Source organism: Fistularia commersonii, chromosome 13 (assembly GCF_037954325.1).
Source record: "Fistularia commersonii isolate RoL2024-O1a breed Wild chromosome 13, RoL_Fcom_v1.0, whole genome shotgun sequence".
NCBI classification, from domain to species: Eukaryota; Metazoa; Chordata; class Actinopteri; order Syngnathiformes; family Fistulariidae; genus Fistularia; species Fistularia commersonii.
Window position 1 is genome coordinate 9,015,125 of NC_141296.1, and position 21,694 is coordinate 9,036,818.

The 21,694-nt window shown below is 37.1% G+C and overlaps 3 protein-coding genes across 5 annotated transcripts; 2 read left to right on the forward strand and 1 right to left on the reverse strand.

The window, feature by feature from the left end:
- Positions 1-287: 287 nt before the first annotated feature.
- On the forward strand, positions 288-6,482 carry gla (galactosidase, alpha). The gene is given in 11 exon segments (XM_086158152.1): positions 288-350; positions 2,743-2,925; positions 4,378-4,552; positions 4,833-4,954; positions 5,043-5,166; positions 5,169-5,203; positions 5,715-5,845; positions 5,847-5,898; positions 6,181-6,266; positions 6,268-6,327; positions 6,329-6,482. Coding segments are annotated over 11 exon segments (1,185 nt in total).
- A 184-nt stretch (positions 6,483-6,666) lies between these two features.
- On the reverse strand, positions 6,667-8,151 carry rpl36a (ribosomal protein L36A). The gene is made up of 4 exons (XM_086158164.1): positions 8,037-8,151; positions 7,885-7,952; positions 7,684-7,806; positions 6,667-6,745 (listed from the first exon to the last, which is right to left on the reverse strand). Exons 1-4 carry the CDS (start codon positions 8,149-8,151, stop codon positions 6,725-6,727), a joined length of 327 nt encoding a protein of 108 aa, XP_086014290.1. The 3' UTR covers positions 6,667-6,724.
- A 1,279-nt stretch (positions 8,152-9,430) lies between these two features.
- btk (Bruton agammaglobulinemia tyrosine kinase) lies at positions 9,431-19,402 on the forward strand. Of its 3 annotated transcripts, none has more exons than XM_086158497.1 (18): positions 9,431-9,519; positions 12,716-12,864; positions 13,046-13,150; positions 14,013-14,094; positions 14,227-14,352; positions 14,434-14,498; positions 14,573-14,760; positions 15,247-15,309; positions 15,468-15,522; positions 15,673-15,752; positions 16,085-16,212; positions 16,895-16,966; positions 17,156-17,327; positions 17,429-17,648; positions 17,863-17,927; positions 18,004-18,122; positions 18,700-18,857; positions 18,940-19,402. In XM_086158497.1, exons 2-18 carry the CDS (start codon positions 12,724-12,726, stop codon positions 19,009-19,011), a joined length of 1,911 nt encoding a protein of 636 aa, XP_086014623.1. In that variant the 5' UTR covers positions 9,431-9,519; positions 12,716-12,723; the 3' UTR covers positions 19,012-19,402. The 3 variants fall into 3 exon arrangements, with proteins under 3 accessions (XP_086014623.1, XP_086014625.1, XP_086014626.1); XM_086158499.1 differs by having other exon boundaries at positions 14,227-14,343; XM_086158500.1 differs by lacking the exons at positions 9,431-9,519; positions 12,716-12,864 and having other exon boundaries at positions 13,056-13,137.
- The last annotated feature ends 2,292 nt before the right edge of the window (positions 19,403-21,694 follow it).

Consider the following 21,694-nt stretch of genomic DNA (forward strand, 5'->3'; position numbering starts at 1 on the left):
CAAGGCCACAAGTGACTGGGTTTGGAGCATCATATTGGCTGACCTTCTGGGGAAGAGAACATTAATATTGTTCATGATTTTTTTTCTTCACATTTTCAATGTATGTGGCACATATGGAACCCTGTCAATGATAAACCAACATTGAAGCTCACACAAAAAAATTATTTAAGTAAGACCCAAACACTTGACTAAGGAACGGAAAAACAAACATAATTGTTGCCCGTCCTCTTTATTTTTCAATCAAAATGATCATAATCTAAACGGGGAGGAGGAACTTGTATGTCCCCATGACCTCGGAAGCTATGCTGACTGGGGCATCAACTCCAGGGCAGGCTGACAATGATTCACAAGCAACCTGATAATAAACAACAAAAAGGCAAAACAAGGCATCTTAGCCAGAATAGGGAGACGGGTGCACTCTCCTCAAGCCAGGCCTCCGTGGGAGTTCATTAGCGAGTGCCTGGTGGCTGGGTGTTGACCCATAGGGCTCTGTCGGGCAACATCCAAATAGACAACACGGGACTCCCTACATCACACTTGTCTTTCTGAGCCCCTTGATGTGGTTAACTGGTTCTTCACACATGGAATTTATAAATACTTAATCAATTTTGACAATCATTCTTAGTTACATTGCAATTCCACATATCTCTGGAGAAACGTTCACATTCAGTTAACTGTTTAGATTTTGTGTTTTGTTTGAATTGTGATGTAATCAATTCTTTACATATCATATTTCGAATGTTTCTTTATTTTCATTGCAAAGTCAGTTTGTGAAAAAAGAAAGACATAAATCCAAATTCTCTCTTGGCTCATTGAATGGGAATATTGGCTGGTTTATTTTCCTTTCCGTGACAGTAAGTAGAGGTACAGTAAGTACGTTTGAGCACAACGCTATATGAAAAGAAGCTACAATTATTGTATTGTAGTCACGTATATTCCTCTGCCAGCCGGTTGTATTCTGCAACTGTTTCAACTCACTTATTGAAGACACTGAAGAAACTTAAAGTGTCCCGAAAGGGGCCGAACACACTGATGCTACAGAATTGTGCAAGCTCAAAATTATCATGACTTTTCATTTGTGATCTCAATATGATGTGCAATTAATCAATATGGTATGGCAACATAATGTGTTTTTTGGCAATATATCAAGATACCAAAAGTTTTTCAATCAAGCTTAAATGTATAAAAAAAAAAAACTTTACTTTTAAGAATGAGGCACCTCGGTTTTACAGAGACATCCTGGTCTATAAATCATATCCTTCAGACTATAGAGAAAAGGTTTGTTTGTTTGGTACAGGCCCAGCAAAAATCAAACCATCATTTATTTATTGTTCCAGTATTCCAGTGAGAATGACACATGGGAAAAACACAAACAACACAAAAATAATGAGTTGTATTACGATAACACTATCTGTCAAAATAACTCAAATTTGTTTTGTTTTTTTACACCATTATGAAACTTAGGGCTCCTTAAATTTGGCAGTACATCTTCATCACTGCTAATCAGTTTCTCTTTGTGGAAATGATGCCAAAAAGGAAAAGAAATTAATAAATAAAAGCCTTCCCCAACACTCCCTTAGCAGCATGAGATCTTTATCTGATTCGTTGGAATCTCATACTCAGTGGCTATATTTATGACAACAAAAATGATTGAAGATATCACTGGAGACAGATGCATGGCAACAACATCTCAGTTTATTTGTGCTTAGTTTTATTTAGTTTGAGGCAGGAGATATTGATGTTGGAGATATTGATTCATGGAATAATTCAATAGGCTTGAATTGTGAGGATTTTTCTAAATGAGCACCATTAATGTCTGAACACAATTCAAAAGAGCTGCAGAGGAAAGAAAAACAAAGTCAATCATACACGATCCGCGTGATCAACTTCGCCGAGAAGACAAGTGAAATTAAATCTGGAAGGCCGAATGACACCTGGAAACCATATCGAGCAGTTAATATTTTCAGTATTCATAAATCACATTGACTATATTCCTTACGATCTTTAATTTCCTAAGGCACATTGTCAAATGAATGAATTATATTTTACTCCAAATGGCAATGTAAAATGCAATTATATTCGCTTTAAAGAAAGAGTGGTCCGAGTAGATAATCTGAACTATCAAATTGGGCGACATGTTTAGCATATTACTTTGGGGGGGGAATGAATGATGCTAAGTGAATGATCAAAATCCTCTTTATTAATCTGTGACCAACTATCTAATAGAGAATCAATCTAAACTTTTGGTTGGATAAATGCAGAGGAGTTTGGCGTTAATCAGAAAGTACCCGGTTCCTCATTCACTTTGAAGATCTTATATAGTGATAGTTGCAAACACAAAATGTCCCACTCCATTGGCTACAGACTATATTTTAAGTAATTATCTTTTCCTTTGTCAGGGCACGTTTAAGAAAAAATATCCAAAGTGCCAAATAAAAAATATGGAATTACAACTCATGACTCAAGAAGATACAATAGAAAACATAATCAATAGCAATAATAGCATACAAACTAAGAATTGGCACTCAACGAAAAACAGAAAGACCTAAATTGAAATAATGTGTGTTTAATGTAACCATATGTCTACTTTCGTTTTTTTTTCCCTCATGTAATAGCTGTCTTTATATAAGTTAATAATGTACAATGATCTATTGAACATGTGTGTCTGCCATATTGCTCTTTCATGTTATATTTAACCCTGGCATCTAACTATTACCATTGTCACCGCCTGTCTCCTGTCAGCCTTGCAATGAGAGTCTGTACAGGCAGATGGCAGATGTGACGGTAAACCAAGGCTGGAAAGAGGCAGGTTATGAGTATGTCTGCATTGATGTCCGCTGGCCCTCTCACCAGCGACATGCCCAGGGCCGCCTGCAGGCAGACCCCAAACCATTCCCAGGGGGCATCAAGAAAATGGCAAACTATGCGAAGAGTTGTTGTGAAAAGACCATGACGTCTGTGGATGCCAATTGAGTATCATAGCGTTAATTCCTCCCGAGATGTTAAAGTGAAATATATTTCATAAATTCACTCTCCAGAAGATACAGAATAAAAAAAAATCCTGGGGCCAAAAATGGATATTTTACATTGATTAATGTTGGGGGAAATGTTATATTCTAAGAAATTTGATATATTACGGATAGTCCATCATTTTATAATTGCGTGAAACACTATTTGCTATCCACTCAGCAACTATGACCAAATGTTTTCCAAAAAAACATAAAAAGAGTAAGGGATAACATCTGTATCTAAAAAAAGAATCAAAAAAACATAGATAAGACCTACAAGCCCAGGACACTATACCTCAAGCAGATCGAGAAACTGAATGAATCATTTATAGATTACAGAGAAATGGTTCTGTGATAACATCAGCTTTCCTATATCATTACTCAACTGGAAGGAAGATAAACTAGCCTAAATATTTACAGATAACTTGGTTGAATCGAAAGGAGTTTTAATGTTTTGAATCTTGAACTTTTCTAAATGTTGTCTGAGAGTCTGCCAGGAGAGCTGAAGGAGAGCAAATCATGAGTTTTATACTCTGGGCAATAGTTAAAAGGGTTTGACTTAACTTTTAAGTCAAACCCCACAAAAAGGAGAAAAGAAATTCACAAAGAATAATTATATGAAGAGAGAAAAAAAATGCAACTAATTTTTTAGGCTAATTGTGATTGTGGTAATCCGTCCACATAGAATAATGCTGTATTACTTTTTATTTGTGGAATTATTAAATTGTAATCATGCTACAAACATACTATATATATATTATATACCAAAATCATGAACAGTCATTATAAGAATGGGTCTTTTTCCCTACATTTCCCTTGAATCAACAGGATGGAAGGGTCATTTTTTTTAAAACATGATCAACAAAAGATTGGTAGATTGAGCCAAATGGAGTGGGATTTCCAGGGAAATATTGATAACCCTGTGTGCAAGATAAGTGCTATAGAGAATGAATAAATCTTGGGAACCTCATGTTAAATAAATGTAGATGTAGAGATGCTTCTTAAACTGGTTTTATATTAATTAATCCATTTGAAGGGAGAGGGACTAGATGTAAGAGCGAGATGTGAGATTGCCTGCTTGATACAAAATCCACACCCTGCACCAAGAAAGATACAACAGAAAATGAATATATTGGTGGTCAGAATACGCAGCCTTTCACTCTGACAGACAGTACAATGGAGAGCTGGAGATCATTTCTAACCCAGGATTCACAACTCACAAGCAAGCAGCAAATGACTGAAAAGAAGTATGGGGTATTTCGGCCACAAGGCTGGAAGTTATCAGTGCAGTGGTTGCAGCTGTCCAGCATCTCCACCTACTGGTGAAAAAAGTTCCCTCTTGATGAGAAAAATCAGTTTTTATAATTAGATCCATTCTTAGGGTCTGAAGCTGGGGATTGATGCCGATGTTGGGGAAAATACCTACACTGGATATCCTGGCAGTCTGGGTCACTATGAGAGAGATGCTGAGACTTTTGCTAATTGGGAAGTGGATCTGCTCAAATTCGATGGCTTCTTTATGAACTGGACATTGCTCGGGGAAGGTGAGGGTTATTTTTTGTGTGTTGCTTGCAAATGTGTGTATACACACATGCAAACAAAGCAGCACCTATTGCTCCCACACAACAAATTGAGTGTGGTTTTTGAAATCATTGCACTGTGTAATTAAAATTGAAATACTACTTGATTAGGTCGGTCAAATGTAAGTAACCATGGAAATTATATTTCTTCTCAATTAGTCTTTTAAACTCCAGCCTTATGGTAACCCATTTTTAACACATCAGAAGTCACATAGTACTTAAGTACATAGCACTGAAGTTAAAGGCTATATGAACATGTCAAAAGCTCTGAACAAAACTGGAAGATGTATCCTGTGCTCCGGCCTTTCCAGCAGGTAAGAAGGCTCCAAATTATCACTATTTAACATAATTTGCCCACAGCAAAGAGCAAAACATTTCATAAAATAAGCAAAGTATTGTTTCTACAATATAACCAATATAATAGAATATAAAAATAGCAGCTTTGTGCCTTCAGCCTGATTATACAGCCATACATAAGACATGTAACCAGTGGCGCAACTTCGCTGATGTGTACGACTCATGGAGCAGTGTCAAGTCCATCTTGGACTGGAACACAGCTCATCAGGACATCGTCGTCCCTCGGCAGGCCCAGGGGGTTGGGATGACCCTGATATGGTTGGCTGTTCCACTTAGACTTCATATACTTTTCTAAGGTCCCAAGCCCTCTTGGTACCCTTCAAGTAAGAGGCTTTATTGTATTTCTTAATATATTACAGCATAGCCTGTCAAAACACTTTTGACAATGTGTTGGTATTGACACCTATTTCCACATTTATGTGCTAGCTAAATGGCTTAAATAGCTTGAAAGTTATTCGTCTATATACATTTATTTTTGAATAAATTAGTTGTACAGCATTGCTCCAGCTAATGTGCCTTGTTTTCAATAGTCTTGCAAAATGACTGAATTTGCACCAGAAGAAATAAAACACCGAAACCGTGTACTATGGTGTCAATTTATGAAGGGGGGAACAGAAAACTTCAGCCACTTAATTTCCTTTCTGTCAGTTTCTTAGACTACTTGACAAAAACTGGGTTACTTGCAAGAATCAATCACATTATGGCATAAGGTAATATAGAAATGTTACATTATTAAGGCCAAACTACCTTGTACAATGCATTTCTCTAGCTTGTAATTAGGAACTTTGGCCTGAGTTATGACCAGCAGGAGTCCCAGATGGCACTCTGGGCCATCATGGCAGCTCCGCTGCTTATGTCTAATGATCCAAGGGACATTTGTCCACTCTCCAAGGAACTGCTATGAACGCATCATGACAATAAACCAGAACTCACTGGGATACTGAACTGCCCTGGTAGCTGCGAGGGGATACATTTTGTTGCAAGTGTAAAAACATTTTATTCTGTATCATGATTTTAAGAGTGTTGGATGTTAATAGCAGGTCTGGGGTCAAGGATAAGATGGGCTGATAGTCTGCTTCACAAATTGCACACCTAGTCTTAATTTTTCAAGGGGTGGGGGGTGATATGGCAACAATGACATTGGGTTTCAAAACAAACAGATTGAGATTTTGGGGAGGCTCTGCATGAAACCATTTTACATATACCTTGAGTTACCTAGATTCTGATTTCCACAGGTAAACAATTTTGAAATTTGGGAAAGGCCCTTATTGACTAACAGGCTGGCCATTGCTGTTCTAAACAGACAGGAGATAGGTGGTCCTCTTTTTTTCCCTCAATACCACTCCTGGCAGGAGAACATGTGACCCTCAGTGCAATGTAAGTAATCCTGCCTCGGCACAAGAAGATGGGTGTTCACACCTTACACAGTACCGTGCCCATGAGAGTGAATCTTGTCTGGAATTGCTCTACTGGCTGTCAGTTCGACCAGTGGCAAGTTCAAGAGAGCCCTGAAGCTACACAGGCAAGACTCGTCTGATAAATTTCCCAGAACTGTTTTATAATTAATAGGTAGATTGCGGTGGTTCTGAAACTGACATCCCACATGAAATTTTTAGGCTATGAATTGATTTTTGATGGACCTACATTTAATATCACTGGCCAGTTTAGTGTTTGCCTGATGAGCTGTGAACAGCTTGAAACAATGGGAGAAGACTTGAAAGTATATTGACACATTTATTGAAAATTGTGAAAGCTTCTTCCAGAAGACAGGACCACAACTTAGAACTGGATGACCTGGCCCTGTAAAAAAAAACGATAAGGCTATTAAAATTTGAACTCATGGAACAAATGTCTGCTTTATTACTTCAAAACTTCATTTATGATCTGACTTCATTGCTGTGTGTACAGTATTACATGTTTACTAAAGATTACACTACTTTTCCTCAAACATTCATTCATTCATCATATCAAAATAATCAAGTATTTTACACAGAATATTTTGTATGGTTCAAATACTGTTTTCATGGAATCCAAAATTAAACCAATCCCAAATGTATAGGATCTTGTATTAGAAGTAACCATCGGTTCAAGAGTCACCCAAAGGACATTCAGAACTCCTGTGTGGACCGGTGCAGCTTATACATTCCATATAACTGCTGTTGAATTGCAACGGTCAACAATGGAAACATGCCTTGGAAGCCCAGTCATCTGACTGTTTTGTTAAATCTAGTTTGTAGTAAAAGGATTGATCAGTGGAGTTTATTTAATTAGTAGGATCTGAAGGCAACCGAGCCACTTCAGACTAACTTAACCTGGTTAGAATGATGGGACAATCTCAACATCAAAACCTTTCTTATACAAGACATATGATGCCAAAAAGAATTGTAATGGATGTCTTGCAGTTTATGCTAATGCGATGCTAATTATGAAACAAGCCATCATGATTACATGTCTAGGTTGCAAGTTAAGACTAAGGAGCACCTGCAAAAATACCTGGTCTTGGCACAAAGCAATATTCACCACTGACTAGGTGTACTTCCATTTGAAAATGTATAAATTAGGCTCCAGACATTTTTTTACCCAATATACTGTACTTTAGTGATCCAACTGTGCATTCTCAACTGCATAGCACTAAAACACTTGGAGTAGACCCTATTGACATGAATCTTATATATTGGCTCCAGAAACTCTATTAAAACCACTATGAGATAAAGATCTGTATGTGCCACAAATCCTACCTTTCTCTTCTTGTCACCACCCAACTCGAAGTGCTTGCATCTCTTGATGGCGAGCATTCTCTTGGATCTGCAGTTGGGCTCAACACATTCAAGCCTCAAAACAATTTTCTTTGTGGTCTTCGCCTGGAAATGCAGTGTTATTAGAGCGTGCTTAAAAAAAGAAAAAACAGTCTTCAAACTAAACTGGAGGTGCAAACTTACCTTTTTACGGAATATGGGCTTTGTCTGACCACCATACCCGCTCTGCTTCCTGTCATATCGCCTCTTACCTACAGGACATATGCAGAATGACTAGTTAAGATTCTAGCTCTAATAATGCAAACAAATACAGCACTCAGGAGGACCCTGCGTACCCTGTGCATAGAGAGAATCCTTTCCCTTCTTGTACTGGGTAACTTTGTGGGGCTGGTGCTTCTTGCACTTTTTGCAGTAAGTCCTGCGGGTCTTCGGGACGTTCACCTGTAACATTATCAAAAAAGGAATTATGGATGACTGATTGGAAACGCTTTCTAGCAATCTGAGTATTAGATGAATTAGCTAAGTAAAGGTCTGCGGAAACAATCACAATACCTAGAGAACATATTAAGCAAATTCCAGGGCGTTGGTATGGGGGTAACATCACATATGTTTATTATCAGATGGCAAAAGCTATGCAATTATCGAACAGAAAACTTAAATTCAGGAACGGCGCCCAGTGAGGGTGAAGTTATGTTTAGCTTAACCTTGTTAGCATCTGTACTTTTGCCACATTGACTGACTAATAACCCTGCGGGAGATAGACAGCACCATTATAGAATCTAATGCTTGTAAACCAATTGTTATTCGAGTTCAAGCATCGAAACGTCTTGAAACTGTTGCAAATAAACTGACTGGTGCCGGCGTTACAATGCTAATGCAGCTAGCTTCGTATAATTACGATGAAAACATCCTAATATCTACACCAGGCGGTTAATATTACGATCGTTCAGTGTGACTAGATATTTCCTTCATTATAAGATACAGAAAGTAAGGCGGTGGTTTATTTAACGACAAGATTAAGGTAGATTCTACAATGTGTATCGCTGCTGAAATTCCGTACCATGGTCGCGACCCGATGCAGAGGAAAAGAGGAAGAAGGAACCCGGAAACACTTCTTTAAGGTGGAGCTCAGCCGTGAGCAGGAGCTCTGTGCTGCCCTCTAGCGGCAGCTACATATAACAGTACATTGAACGGAGTGACTCCAATTTAATGTCTCTTCACACAAAATGCGTGGGCTTCTAATCCCAAATTGATGTTATAAGGCTGTAATATTTGGGATGTACTTTTGGCAATAAATCACATTGAAAATATAGTTGATTTCTATAATAAAAATGTAATACTGTATTGAAATACTAATATAGCAGTGGTGCAGTTGCAATGATTGGCGACAATCCGGCAAAAGACTAATGGAACTGAAGTGTAATCTGAATGCATACAACGACTGAGAAATTTTTAACTCGAGCTTGGTTAAATTGTCAAGAGGTCATCATGACTGAAACTGGCACATAGTTCATGACATTGGATCTGTGCATAAAGGACATCTACTGGAATGAACAAAAACCCAAGTTCTCAGGTCGGTTTAACTTACTATGCACTTGTTTGTCACATTGTTGAACCAATACTGTCCACAGGGCTGATATGAAAATGAGCATGAAGAAAAAGGGGAAGTAGCAAAGCAAAGTCAATTCCTTTATGGGAGGGTTTTGGCTTCTTGTATCACTGGGTAAGATAGTTTTTGGAAGGCGAGTCACTGAACCCAACCTTCACTGTTTCGAGGCTTGGTTGTTTATCTGATGTGTGGCTTTTTAGAGCGTCACGGTAAGTGATGTGCATCGTATTAAGGTTTGCCGTGATGTAAAGAAATGTTTTTACTTCACTTAAATATAAATATAAGATTGTTTAAATGTTGTGCAAGTGAACCTCAGTGACATGGATACAGCTGCCTTGCATGTTTGAGAGTCGTAAATGTAATTTAATCTTGCTTTAGTAGAGTGGTTTACAGTGTGTAATTGTAGGAAAACTAGAAGGTCGTAATTTTGATAACTGTACTCCAGTGACCAAAGATGAACTCTGATGTCGGTGGTTGTCATTTTGCCTCCATGTGTTCGTGCATGTGTCTGTGTGACTGTGTCTATGAGTTATTTTCTCATGCATGGACTATCGCTCATACACGCAGACATTTTCTTGCACTTACCACACAGTTATCTGCCAGGAAACATCAGGAAAGAGAGCATCTTGATGGGTTCCTTTAAAAACTAGAGCTTTTTGGAATATGACTATGTGTACTGTGCTGTGTATTTCACACATCTTGTCAGAAGAGAATCACACATTTTGTGTATGTGCTGTACTGTTAGCCATTAGCTATATATTTAATGATACTTCTGGATATCGTTATAGATGGATAAAGCCTGTTCCCGGTCATTTTTACAGATCATAAATATAGCAAGCATAGTGGATGAAACGGACTGGAAAGTGGGGATCAAAATAAAGAAACCTTAAACAGTGTTATAAAACTATGCGAAATTACAGCACTACAAGAATCAAGATACAACTTCAAGTGCTATCGACAGAGAGAGATACAATCTCAGGACAAAGTGTGACAGAGCATTAGGCTTCTTCTCCCTTCATACTGATGTAACTTCCCGATCAGCCTGTCTGTCAGCCACCATGAGTCAACTCTCTAAACCTGAAAAAGAAAAACTCCCTCTTGTTGACACGTATACAGTATCAAACATATATTTAAGTTTTTGGTTGATAGATTTTATACAGGTAAAAGAGAGTGTGACAAAAACAGTATCCAGTGAGGCAGACTCTCTTGAGCTTGAGTTAGTGTTGTGAAAAAAGAGCTCTGTTTGAATATTTTCAGAATAAGGCACACCACTGTCAATACACTGTCAATACACTGTCAATACACTGTCAATACGCCAGCAAGAACAGGACCAATGTGACATCATGCACACAATCCTGGCAAGCAAGGAGTCACAAATATCAGGATGTGCACAGTCACAGTTCAGCTGACAGAAGGAAGTTCTTGTTTACCGTAAATAGGCCAAAAAGATTCTTCATACATATGCAGGAACAAAAAAGGATTCAGCTGTATGACAAGGGAGAGTTTAATAATCAAAATCTCTTTTCATGTTTTGCTGGATGTCTTTTCTTAGTCCTTTGAAATGGATCATTGTGTTAAGGTCTTCACTTAGTTGTGGATGAAGCTCATTTAAAGTTAATTTTATCTTTTTGATTGCAATTATTGCAATGGTCACTGGACTGTGACCGTTGCATCTTGAGAGATATACTGAATGTAGAAAACTTTTTCTACACCTCAGCATTGCGGCAAATTTTTGTAGCCATTTGATCAATATCAACCGACAAGAACAAAAGATATGAACAGTGCAAACAGTTCTTTTATGTTGCTTGTGTTTCCAACAATGTAAAATTTAATGATCATCTACATTTGTTTCCACTATTTTTTAGCATTGTTTGAATATTATTATGCCCTGTTTAACGGTGTATCCAATACTACCCCTATTTCATTTTGCAATGTCTATGCATGATATCAGTTGAACTAAATATCAAGTTTAATAATTGGAAAAAAAAGTTTTCTTTCTTTTGCCCTTTTTATGTTTCTTTTCAGCTGATAATTTTCCCCCCCAAATTCTTTCATGCAAATTTTCAAGTGATACCTAACCAGCTTAAGGTGTTTTTTAAATAAATGTCTTCATTTTTTTTCCAATTATTTGATTTTAGTTTTGCTGTCTTGTGTTGTTGACATTTGGAAATAAAGTTTTGGTTTTGTGGTTACATGTGCAAGTTATTCTTTACATTTACATGGTAACCAAATCAATTCCTGATTTTGCCCAAGTTTGAATACATATCAATATATCTATTGATATGTGTAACATGAATTTCATCAGAAAATGGAAAAACCATTTCATTTATTCCTTGTTGTAATCACCAAAAGTACATACAAACTATACAGCCTGTTTATACTTACCCCTTGACAGCTTGCAATGGTACCATAAAGTAAAAGTTTTAAAGTTTACAGACCGAATCACATCAAAGACTGAAAATGAATAGATTAGGGGGTAAAACTCAAAACTAAGTTGGGCATTTTCGCATGCTAGAATTTCCAAGTTAACGCTCAATAAGCACAAATTTGAAGTAATACTGCTCTGTGTGGAGAACGAGGAGATATTTTTGGTGTATTCAAACATTTATGAAAAGTTTTCAAACAAGAAATATTGACCCAGCACCCATTCATACCTAAAGAGGCACACCACTGACCTAAAGATTGGCATGGCAAAATATATACACAAATATGAGTATTCTTAGGACAGGAAAATCAACAAAAAATCATGTATTTCTAAAGATGAATAATTGATGCAATTGTGGTACTGTTGTGTTTCTTTACGTGCCTTTAAATTTTTCTGTTTGTCGACGGGAGGATGTTCAACACTCTCTGGTGTCGCAGATCTCACAGGTCAGGAATGGATTAATTAGATTAACGCTGATGTGATGGCCATCTTGTCAATATTCTATTTGATTTGTTATTGCAACATTTAAGTTACTGATTTAGTCCAGACCTTAGGAGGAGAGGGAGTAAGTGCATTGGTAGAAGGATGTTTGAGATGGAAAAATGGGGGACTAAACAGGAAATTTGTGGATTTGTGGACCAGGCAAGATGGAAACAGACGATCCACTGTGGTGACCCCTAACAAGGGGAGAAGAAGTAGACCCTTGGAGTGTCAAATATTTGCATTTTTATGGATAAAATTCACAACATATCTGAAAATATAGCAGACTAGTATTTGGTAGATGTGTTGGAAATAATTGCGAGACAGGTGCACAGCAGATAATGCGCATGAAAAACATGCTTGAGTCTTGTATTTATTTATTTCTATAACATTGAAGTAACAAAATGAAACCTATGTAAAAGTGTGAATGTGCAAGTTAGCATAACTTAGACATTTTACCGTGAATATACTTTAAAAAATACATAATTTTCTCCTTGCAGACTGAATCATGTCAGAAAACATTTTGGAGGACATCTTCATAAAAAGATCCCAACAGAAGAAGAAGACCTCCCCCTTGAACTATAAGGAGAGATGGTTTATTCTAACTCAGGAAAAACTGTCCTACTATGATTATGATCCTGACAAAGGGGTATGTATTTGCAGAATACTGAAGAAAAAAATGATTCTTGCAATAATACATGATAAATATTTGCTAAAAGTCTTGCAGTACATCTGATAAATAATCTTTGTTTTGACTGTTGAAAGGCTGTTCAGCATCGTGTATTTGTTGATCTCTGAGCTACCTGACTTTTCCCTCTTCTGTCAAGCAGAAACGGAAAGGTTTACGGGGCTCAGTGGACCTTGAGAAGATAAAGTGTGTTGAAACCGTTCAACCTGAGCCAAACAGCCCACAGGAACGCATGTATGCATTTCAGGTAGAACTTCTTTGAGCCATGCCGGTTATCTTCATATAATATAATTTCACCACTGAAAGGTTGTTACCAGTCAAAATAACAATTTGGCCTACCGATGTATTAATACCATATTAGGACCATTATAGAGTAATAGAGGTAGGAAATACTTAATAGGAAATACTTGGGAATTCCAAAGATCCAAGATAAACAGAAGGTTGGTGAGGAGAAAAAGCTTGACCGTCACATAGAGTTTGAAGTTGTAGATTTGCAATATAACATTAACAGTTATGAGAATAATGTTGCAGATGTGTGCGAAATGCTCACAATGGCTGAGACAATCCAATTGTCTTCAATATTTGCCACTTAAACCTAATGGATTTTGCAGCTTCTCACATCTTTGGCTTTATAATTATAGAAAATATCCAACTTTTCTCTTGAAGTTTTCAAAATTCCATCCTATCAATCATATTTTTTTTCACATTTTCTGCATTTGCTTACTACTCCATTGTGAAAAATAGACTATGATGTAATTTTCCTTTTCTTACATTTTTTTTCAATTTCTCCTCTTGTTATAACGTACAAGACAATAAAACAGTGAACAGTGTCCACATTGAGAAGTGAAACTATCTCTCACACTCAGATGAACAAGGGGGTTTCAGTGATGGTGCAGGTGTTCCTGCGATTTCAGTGTTGTTTCAAAGGAAGCTTATGTAATGTGTTTGGTCAAAATTTGCCAGAAGACAGAAAAAATTATCAATAGTTTGTACAGTTTCTGTCATTTCTTGCGACAACTGCACCTGTGAGTATCAACAGCTAAGAATGTTCATGAATATTTAAATATTCTACAGTGATAATTCACAGAGGTCAATCAATTTTTCCATAGGTAATTTATGATGAGGGGCCACTGTACATCTTCGCAAAGACAGAAAACGTTCGTGCTCAGTGGATAAAGAAGTTAAAGGAAAGTAAGGGCGTATGCAACTTTAAAGTCTTATCTAATGTTTTTGTTCCTAATCTGTCAGACTATCAGAGATACTATTCAAATGCTGATTTAATGTAAATGTCCTGTGTCTGTGTGTGCCCATATTTGTGCATAGTGGTGTGTTTCAACAAGGATCTGATGCAGAAGTATCACCCCTGTTTCTGGGTGGATGGTATGTGGCTATGCTGTCAACAGGAAGTAAAACAAGCCATGGGCTGCAAGGTTCTTGATAGTAAGAATGGTCCGTGTAAACAAGTGTGTACCATGACACGGTCAACACTCCAATGAGTAAATCTAGAAATAACAATGTCATAAATAACAGGCATGGTATTGAAGATATCTCAGCGAAGGGGGTCCAGGAAACCTCTCCCTCCTACTCCATCAGAGGTATGGGCACATGTGTCATTTATAACTGATCAAATATATTCATTAAAAAAAATCTAATCACCTGACTTCCATAGGAGAAGCTCAGCAGGCCTTTGCCCCCACAACCCTCTGAGACTCATGGCTTCTCTGTGGGTATGACCGTCATAGCTGAGTATAGTTTCACAGCCCTGACACCCCATGACCTGGAACTGAAGAAGGATGAAGAGTACACTATCCTTGAAATGTCTGATCCAAACTGGTGGCGAGCCATGGACAAATATGGGTGAGATTGGCGACAAAATTCCCAACCACTGAGCTAATTCTGACGCGATAGAAACTGTTTACATTAGTTAAAAATTACCCAGTCACTGGTGTGAAAACCCTAAAAATGATATGCAGGGGTCAGAAAGACATCTGCATGCAATTGAAAATTGAGTGAAAAAGCCCACTTCCAGGTCAAACGATCTAAATACCAAACCAAATCTATTAAATATGTTAAGATTTGTTTTAAAACAGTAAACTTAAATATATACTTTTAGGAAAAATAATAGTTAAAAATCAGAATTTACCCTGAGAAGGGAATAAAATCAGAAAATAACTGAAAAAAAACACACCAAGAAATAGTAAATAGTCAGTAAATGAAATCGTTTTAGCAATGATTTTTAAAGCTAATTTGTGATCATGATAAGCCTTTCAGTGTTGACCTAGAGTTGACAACTGTAACTTATCGTTACAATATGCTGAGTTTATCATTTGGTTTTCTTTGCAGAAAAGAAGGATATATACCAAGTAATTATGTGGTGGAAGCAATGAATGGATTAGAAAGATTTGAGTGAGTACCTAAATGAATACACTCTTTGCAATTTCCAAATTAATGAAATCAAATTATGTGTATTTATTATATACTCTTCCTTCTATTTGTACATGAACAATTTGGTAGCGCTGTTCACAGAGGTAGGTTTACAAAAACAGTCTCCTCTCTTTTCACAGATGGTATTGCAAGAATACAAACCGCAGTCAGGCAGAGAAGTTACTGAGAACTGAGGTAAAGTTAATGAATGAAACAGAATATATTGCGAAATTCAGTTTTTGTGACTTATTTTCTGCTATAGGCTAATGATAAATTAAAACTTATTTTAAAATTATAAAAGCATATTTAAATTTATTCATGAAATCTAGTGTTTCTTCCCCTCAGAACAAAGATGGAGGCTTCTTAGTCCGAGACTCGAGCAAAATTGGGAAGTACACTGTGTCTTTGTTCAGCAAGGGTGGTGGGTGAGTCGTAACAGCAACGCCAAGACTCTGCTACAGTGCAAAATGTGTCATTTACACACACCCCACTGGCTCCAGTCATGTGTGAACATATCAAAAGAAGAACCGTTTGTAATGAAAGCAGAAATGGTAGGGTGCAGAGGGAGACTGATGTAAATCATTTATGCAAAACATAGAATAATCTGCCAGCAGACCTTTTCATCTCTGACTGCACTTCATCCAGGATAACATTGAAGAGGTGTTACCTACCCATGCTTATGGATCTGTGATAGCCAGCTGGGGAGATGAAAACTTGACAAATTCTGCTGTGAGCTGAGCTTCCTCTTTCTCTACAGGGAAACTGGTGGAAGCTGCAAACATTATAACATTTGCACCACGTCACAAGGACAATTTTACTTGGTAGAAAAACATAATTTCAGCACCATACCAGAGCTTATCAACTACCACCAGTTTAATGCAGCAGGTTAGTAGGTCTGAATACATAATTTTATTTATACCACAATTATTGGTCAATCTTCATATTAATCATCCCATAAAATTTCACAAAACACAGTTCCGTTGCTTTGAGTGATCTTTCATTACATCTCATGACAAATTGGGAAAAAAAAAGGCTGATAACGGTTTTACAAGACAGCTTATTCAATAAAAATCAACAATTTTGTGGACATTCATGGTTAAATACGGCAAAAGAAATTCCACATGAAGTTAAAAACTTCTTTTAGAACATTGTTTTTTCATGGCAGATACTTGATTGTAAAGATAGATTCTAATTACTATTTGGATTAACCACTTTATGTCTTTAACATGTAAAATCAACATAAGTATCAACCAAATAGATCAACAACGATTGACAAGTTATTTATGTTTTAGGTGAGAAATAATTGTAAACCCCATAAAAAATATTGCCAAAGGCTTAAAAAAGTTTCAAATAAAATATTTATGTGATAAATAATTTGATATATTTTACTCTACCAAACATTTGTTAAAAATATAAATGAGCAGTAAATATTACCAGAGACAACTCCAGTTGTTTGAAAATCCAATTACAACACATGGGTTATTTTGTTGTTTTTTTTTCTTTCATATTGTATTGCTGAGTATATCCTGAGTATATCCTCTCATATATTTTCTGTTGTCTCTTTTAGGCATGTTTAGCAGACTGAAATATATAGTATCAAATCGAGCACGCCCTCCATCTACAGCAGGTCTTGGTTATGGTAAGAGCATCGATCTCATTGTACCAAAATTTCATGCAATGAGCAGCTATATGTATATACTTCTGTTGAGCATGTCTTTAAACATGAACATACTAGGATTTGTGGATCATGTTTTCATGCATTTGTGTGTGAAAGAGAAAGCGAGAGAGATTAAAAAGAGTCTTTGCTGTTCGATTTTATGTTTGCCAGGCATATGGGAGATTGACCCGTGTGACCTCAACTTCATCAAAGACCTAGGCACTGGTCAGTTTGGAATGGTGAAATATGGGAAATGGCAGGGGAAGAACGATGTGGCCATTAAGATGATTAAGGCAGGATCCATGTCAGAAGATGACTTCATTGAAGAAGCTAAAATCATGATGTAAGAAGAAATAAATCTGTATTGGATTAGAAAACAATCACGCTCCTATTCAAAATGTAGGTCATTCAATAGGATTCCTAATATCTAACTTTTCAAACCAGGACACTTCACCACAAAAACCTAGTCCAGCTATATGGAGTTTGCTCTAAAAAAAGACCCATTTATATTGTGACTGAGTTCCTTTCCAATGGCTGCCTGCTGACTTACCTAAGGGAGGGACTGAGGCAGCACCCGACAGCAGTTCAGCTCCTTGAGATGTGTAAGGACGTGTCAGAAGGCATGGCCTATCTTGAATCCAAGCAATACATACACAGAGACTTGGTGAGATACAAAACGTTTTTCTGGAACTATTAAATTAGGAACGAGAAACAAATGCATGATGTTGACTAGTCATCAAAATCTGGATTATTAACACGTGGGTTGTGCAGCTGTTATATGATGACTAGATTATGGTATAAATCTGATCCCAACACTATTGAGCCATTAACTACAACAGCACTATCTATAAAAACTGTTATGTTTATTGTATCCTTAGGCTGCCAGGAACTGTTTAGTAGATAGCAATGGTACCATTAAAGTGACTGACTTCGGACTGTCCAGGTGACATATACATCTGAAAATTAAAAACACACTCACTGATTTAGATGATCTTAACATCAACTCACTGTACTTTTAGGTATGTATTAGATGATGAGTACACCAGCTCAGCAGGTTCAAAATTCCCTGTTCGTTGGTCTCCTCCGGAGGTTCTCCTCTACTGTAAATTCAGTAGCAAGTCAGACATTTGGGCATATGGTAAGTAAAAGCAATTTAGATAACTGATGAACTGTCGGTTAATGATTCCATTTTTGAGTCGTAGGAGTAATTTATTGTTTTGATAACTGAATTATATACACACAAGGTACGAATGTGATGGTGTCTGACTTTACTGACTTTTACTTGACTTGTTTGAGACTTGAGAATTGCAGTTATTCACTTAGATATATCCTTTTTAAAAGTGATAAAGTGATGATCTCGTAACTAAAATGCATGTACTTCATTTCATTCATAGTTGTATACATATACAGTTTACTAAAAAAGGATCAAAATAATATTCTATTGTACATACAGAATAATTACAAAAGGTTTGTAATTATTCAGTACGTACAATAATTCCCAGCGAGGCTTGGGGAGACATTACTTTGTGCCAGATGACAACAAGTAATCTTATATTTTCGTCTAAAATACATTCAACAGACACACGATGGACTATCAAGCCACTGTCAATGTGTAGGGGGTCTCAGGAGTTGTTGACTTACATTAAACACAGCATAATATTTCTCGTAATTACAGATTAGATAGAATTTTCATCTGACTGCCTCTGTCTGATTAGGTGTTCTAATGTGGGAAGTTTACACTTTGGGGCAGCTTCCATACGAACGCCTCAACAACACGGAAATAGTAGATCAAGTATCCCGGGGTCTGCGACTCTACCGCCCCCAGCTGGCTAGTGAAAAGGTCTTCACCATCATGTCAAGCTGTTGGTTGGATGTAAGAGAAATCTGGATTTAATTTTAATTTTTGATCCTGACAAAATGTCATGTTCCAACAATCACTGTTTTTGTTATTCCAGAAAGCAGATGACAGACCCACCTTCCAGGAGATGGCAATGACTGTTCAGGAGTTGTTGTATGAGCTTCAATAGATATTAATATAATACAAAGAGACATCCACACATGAAAAGGTCACCCACAAGCAACCCCACCGATACCTGGAAACCTAGTAGACACAAAACAACAACAACGAAAATGAAATTTTCTGAGCTGAAATCCTCTGTAATGTGAAGTGTAATGAACTTTTCTGTTATGCATTAATTTAAACAACCTACATATATTATTGCAAGTGCAGTCCATGTCCAACAGAGTCCCCTTTACATTTTTCATACTCAGTTTGTTAAATGGTTTTATAATGATAGCTTTTAATGTATTCTGTATGATCATAGTTGCATGTTGAAATTTGAGTGTGGAAACAAGCATTGTAAAAACACATCTGTCTCACAAATAAAGGCCAAGTATGCCAGACTTGATTTAACTTAAGAACATGAAAGTAATCAATGTCTAAGAGATCTCATATAAAATTCTCTCAAAAAAGCAACTTTTCTCAGTTGATCAGCTTCCCAAACAAATGGTATTCATGATTCCTCTTAGTATAAGAATGTGTGTGTCTCGTTCGGTCATTTATTCTTAAATTTCAAACTGATGAAAGCCCAGCCTGCTCATCAGAAGCAATTAGGTAATGAATTATTCCTCATTTCCCGAAGGCACCATGAAGGAAACCAGCAGGCCTCCATGTAGCCCTCTAATTACGATTTCCAATATATTTTTTCTTATTTCATTTTTTACATTCTGTGATTATTTTCATTATTGAAATAATTACCATTCAGAATTTGTATTTACAATCAACACATGTGTATCTTTTTGTGACACATACAGACAGGGTTAATGTCTCAGCTAGCTTTGTTCAAATGTTACTGTGCTTTTACAGTTGTTTACTGTCTGATTACTATAATTAAACACTTGTTCTGTGAGCATAGTTCCAGCTTGGTGCTACATGGACATAAAGTACAATTGGAGTCTTATCAAGAACAAGTTAAAATTTGTCCACATTGAGTTTGGAAATTCAAGGGTCAGCAGTTCTAATTCAAATAATTAATATTCTGTTTTCCTTTTACTGATTGTTCCCTGAAACTGTTTGGAGCTTCCTACTTTGAGGCCTCCCACTTTCCTACAGAATATTTCACCTCTGGTGACAGAAATTGACTTCTATGCTGGCGATCAAAGAATAGTCACTTGGAAAGCTACTCTCGAGGCGTTATATTTCTCTGTGAAGGATTTGGTTTGACATTACATGCTCCGACTCCATTTTCCTTCAGGGCCTGAATAACAAAGAATATCCATCAAGTCAGATGGTTCATGGAAACCATGTTGAATAAAATGACCTGATGCATCACAACACACTGTTGTGCAAAATAGTATTCGTAATAGTATTGACTGACTGAAATTTCCAGTTTTGACCAAAAATGTGCATCAATAGACAGCATATATAAGGCAAGTCTATTTTTTTCTTTCAATATTTGAACTTCGCTCTACAACAAAACTCAGTTGTTGTAACTTATTTTCTCCCCAGCTGGCTGTCAACAAAATTATTGCACTTGCTTTCCATGAAGCATTGAAATCACAAGTAAAATAAACAAATCAGAATCACAATACGTTATTTAAGTCAAATTAAAATAATCAGAATCTTCTCCTTTCGGCTCTTCCCTCCAGGGGTAGCCACATCGAATCAACATTTTCCATCTAACCCTATTCTCTATAGCCTCCACTCTCACACCAACTACCTTCACATCTTCTCTCACTATGTCCATAAATCTTCTCTTTGGTCTTCCTCGAGACCCCCTGCCTGGCAGCTCCGATTCCGGCATCCGTCTACCAATATATCCACTATACTATATCCACTATCCACTATATATTGTATCCACTATACAATATATCCCTCTTCTGTACATGACTTCTCTGACCTTCTCTCCAAAATGTAACATGTGCTGTTCCTCTGACAGACTCATTCCTGATCCTATCCATCCTGGTCACTCCCAAAGAAAACCTTAGCATCTTCATCTCTATGATCTCTAGCTCCTGTCTTTTCGTCATTGTGACTGTTTCAAGGCCATACAGCACCGCTGGTCTCACCACTGTCTTGTACACCTTTCCTTTCATTCGGAATGATTGTCTTCTATCGCATAATACCCCTGACACTTTTCTCCACCCATTCGAACCTGCTTGAACCCGTCTCAGAATACGATTAGTTAAACTTCATTTGACCGGAAGGAAAATCGATTGCGTGACCGTTGTCGAGGATTACTACATATTACGTCAAATATATAGGCCCTCTTATTGGTCGAACCGTTTCCTGTTTCCGGTCGTGTTCTCCATAGGTCGATGATGTTCACGCGCGAGTTGGCGAATCCTAGGATGACATCGGAAAGTTTCGTGTTCGCCGTACCCCAAACTGATTTCATTGGTCTCCTCAAGTGATTCAAACAGACTGGCAACATGTGAATCCAAAGATACCGCATATCTTGGTGAAATGGAAAAATTAGTTGATAAATAAATCGCCTGTAAACAAGATGCTTCGTTGTGATTAAGCTGGTATGGACAGTAACAAATATTCTACTTGAGCAAAATGCACCGTTTTATGAGGCAAAACTGCTACGTCACTACCACCCAGATCGCTATCTTTACATTTTTAATAATTACAATTGTGCTGTCCAATGGGATAATAGTCCTTAAATTCAATGGTAATAATTAAAATTTACTGGTAATAACAATGTT

Coding starts and splice junctions, on each gene's coding strand:
- rpl36a (XM_086158164.1), bottom strand. CDS start 8,151: ATGTTACAGGTGAACGTCCCGAAGACCCGCAGGACTTACTGCAAAAAG. Junction 7,807..7,884: donor AGCCCATATTCCGTAAAAAG/GTAAGTTTGCAC, acceptor CTGCATTTCCAG/GCGAAGACCACAAAGAAAAT. Junction 6,746..7,683: donor GTGGTGACAAGAAGAGAAAG/GTAGGATTTGTG, acceptor TTTTTTTTACAG/GGCCAGGTCATCCAGTTCTA.
- btk (XM_086158497.1), top strand. CDS start 12,724: ATGTCAGAAAACATTTTGGAGGACATCTTCATAAAAAGATCCCAACAG. Junction 14,761..15,246: donor CGAGCCATGGACAAATATGG/GTGAGATTGGCG, acceptor TTTTCTTTGCAG/AAAAGAAGGATATATACCAA. Junction 16,967..17,155: donor TACAGCAGGTCTTGGTTATG/GTAAGAGCATCG, acceptor TATGTTTGCCAG/GCATATGGGAGATTGACCCG.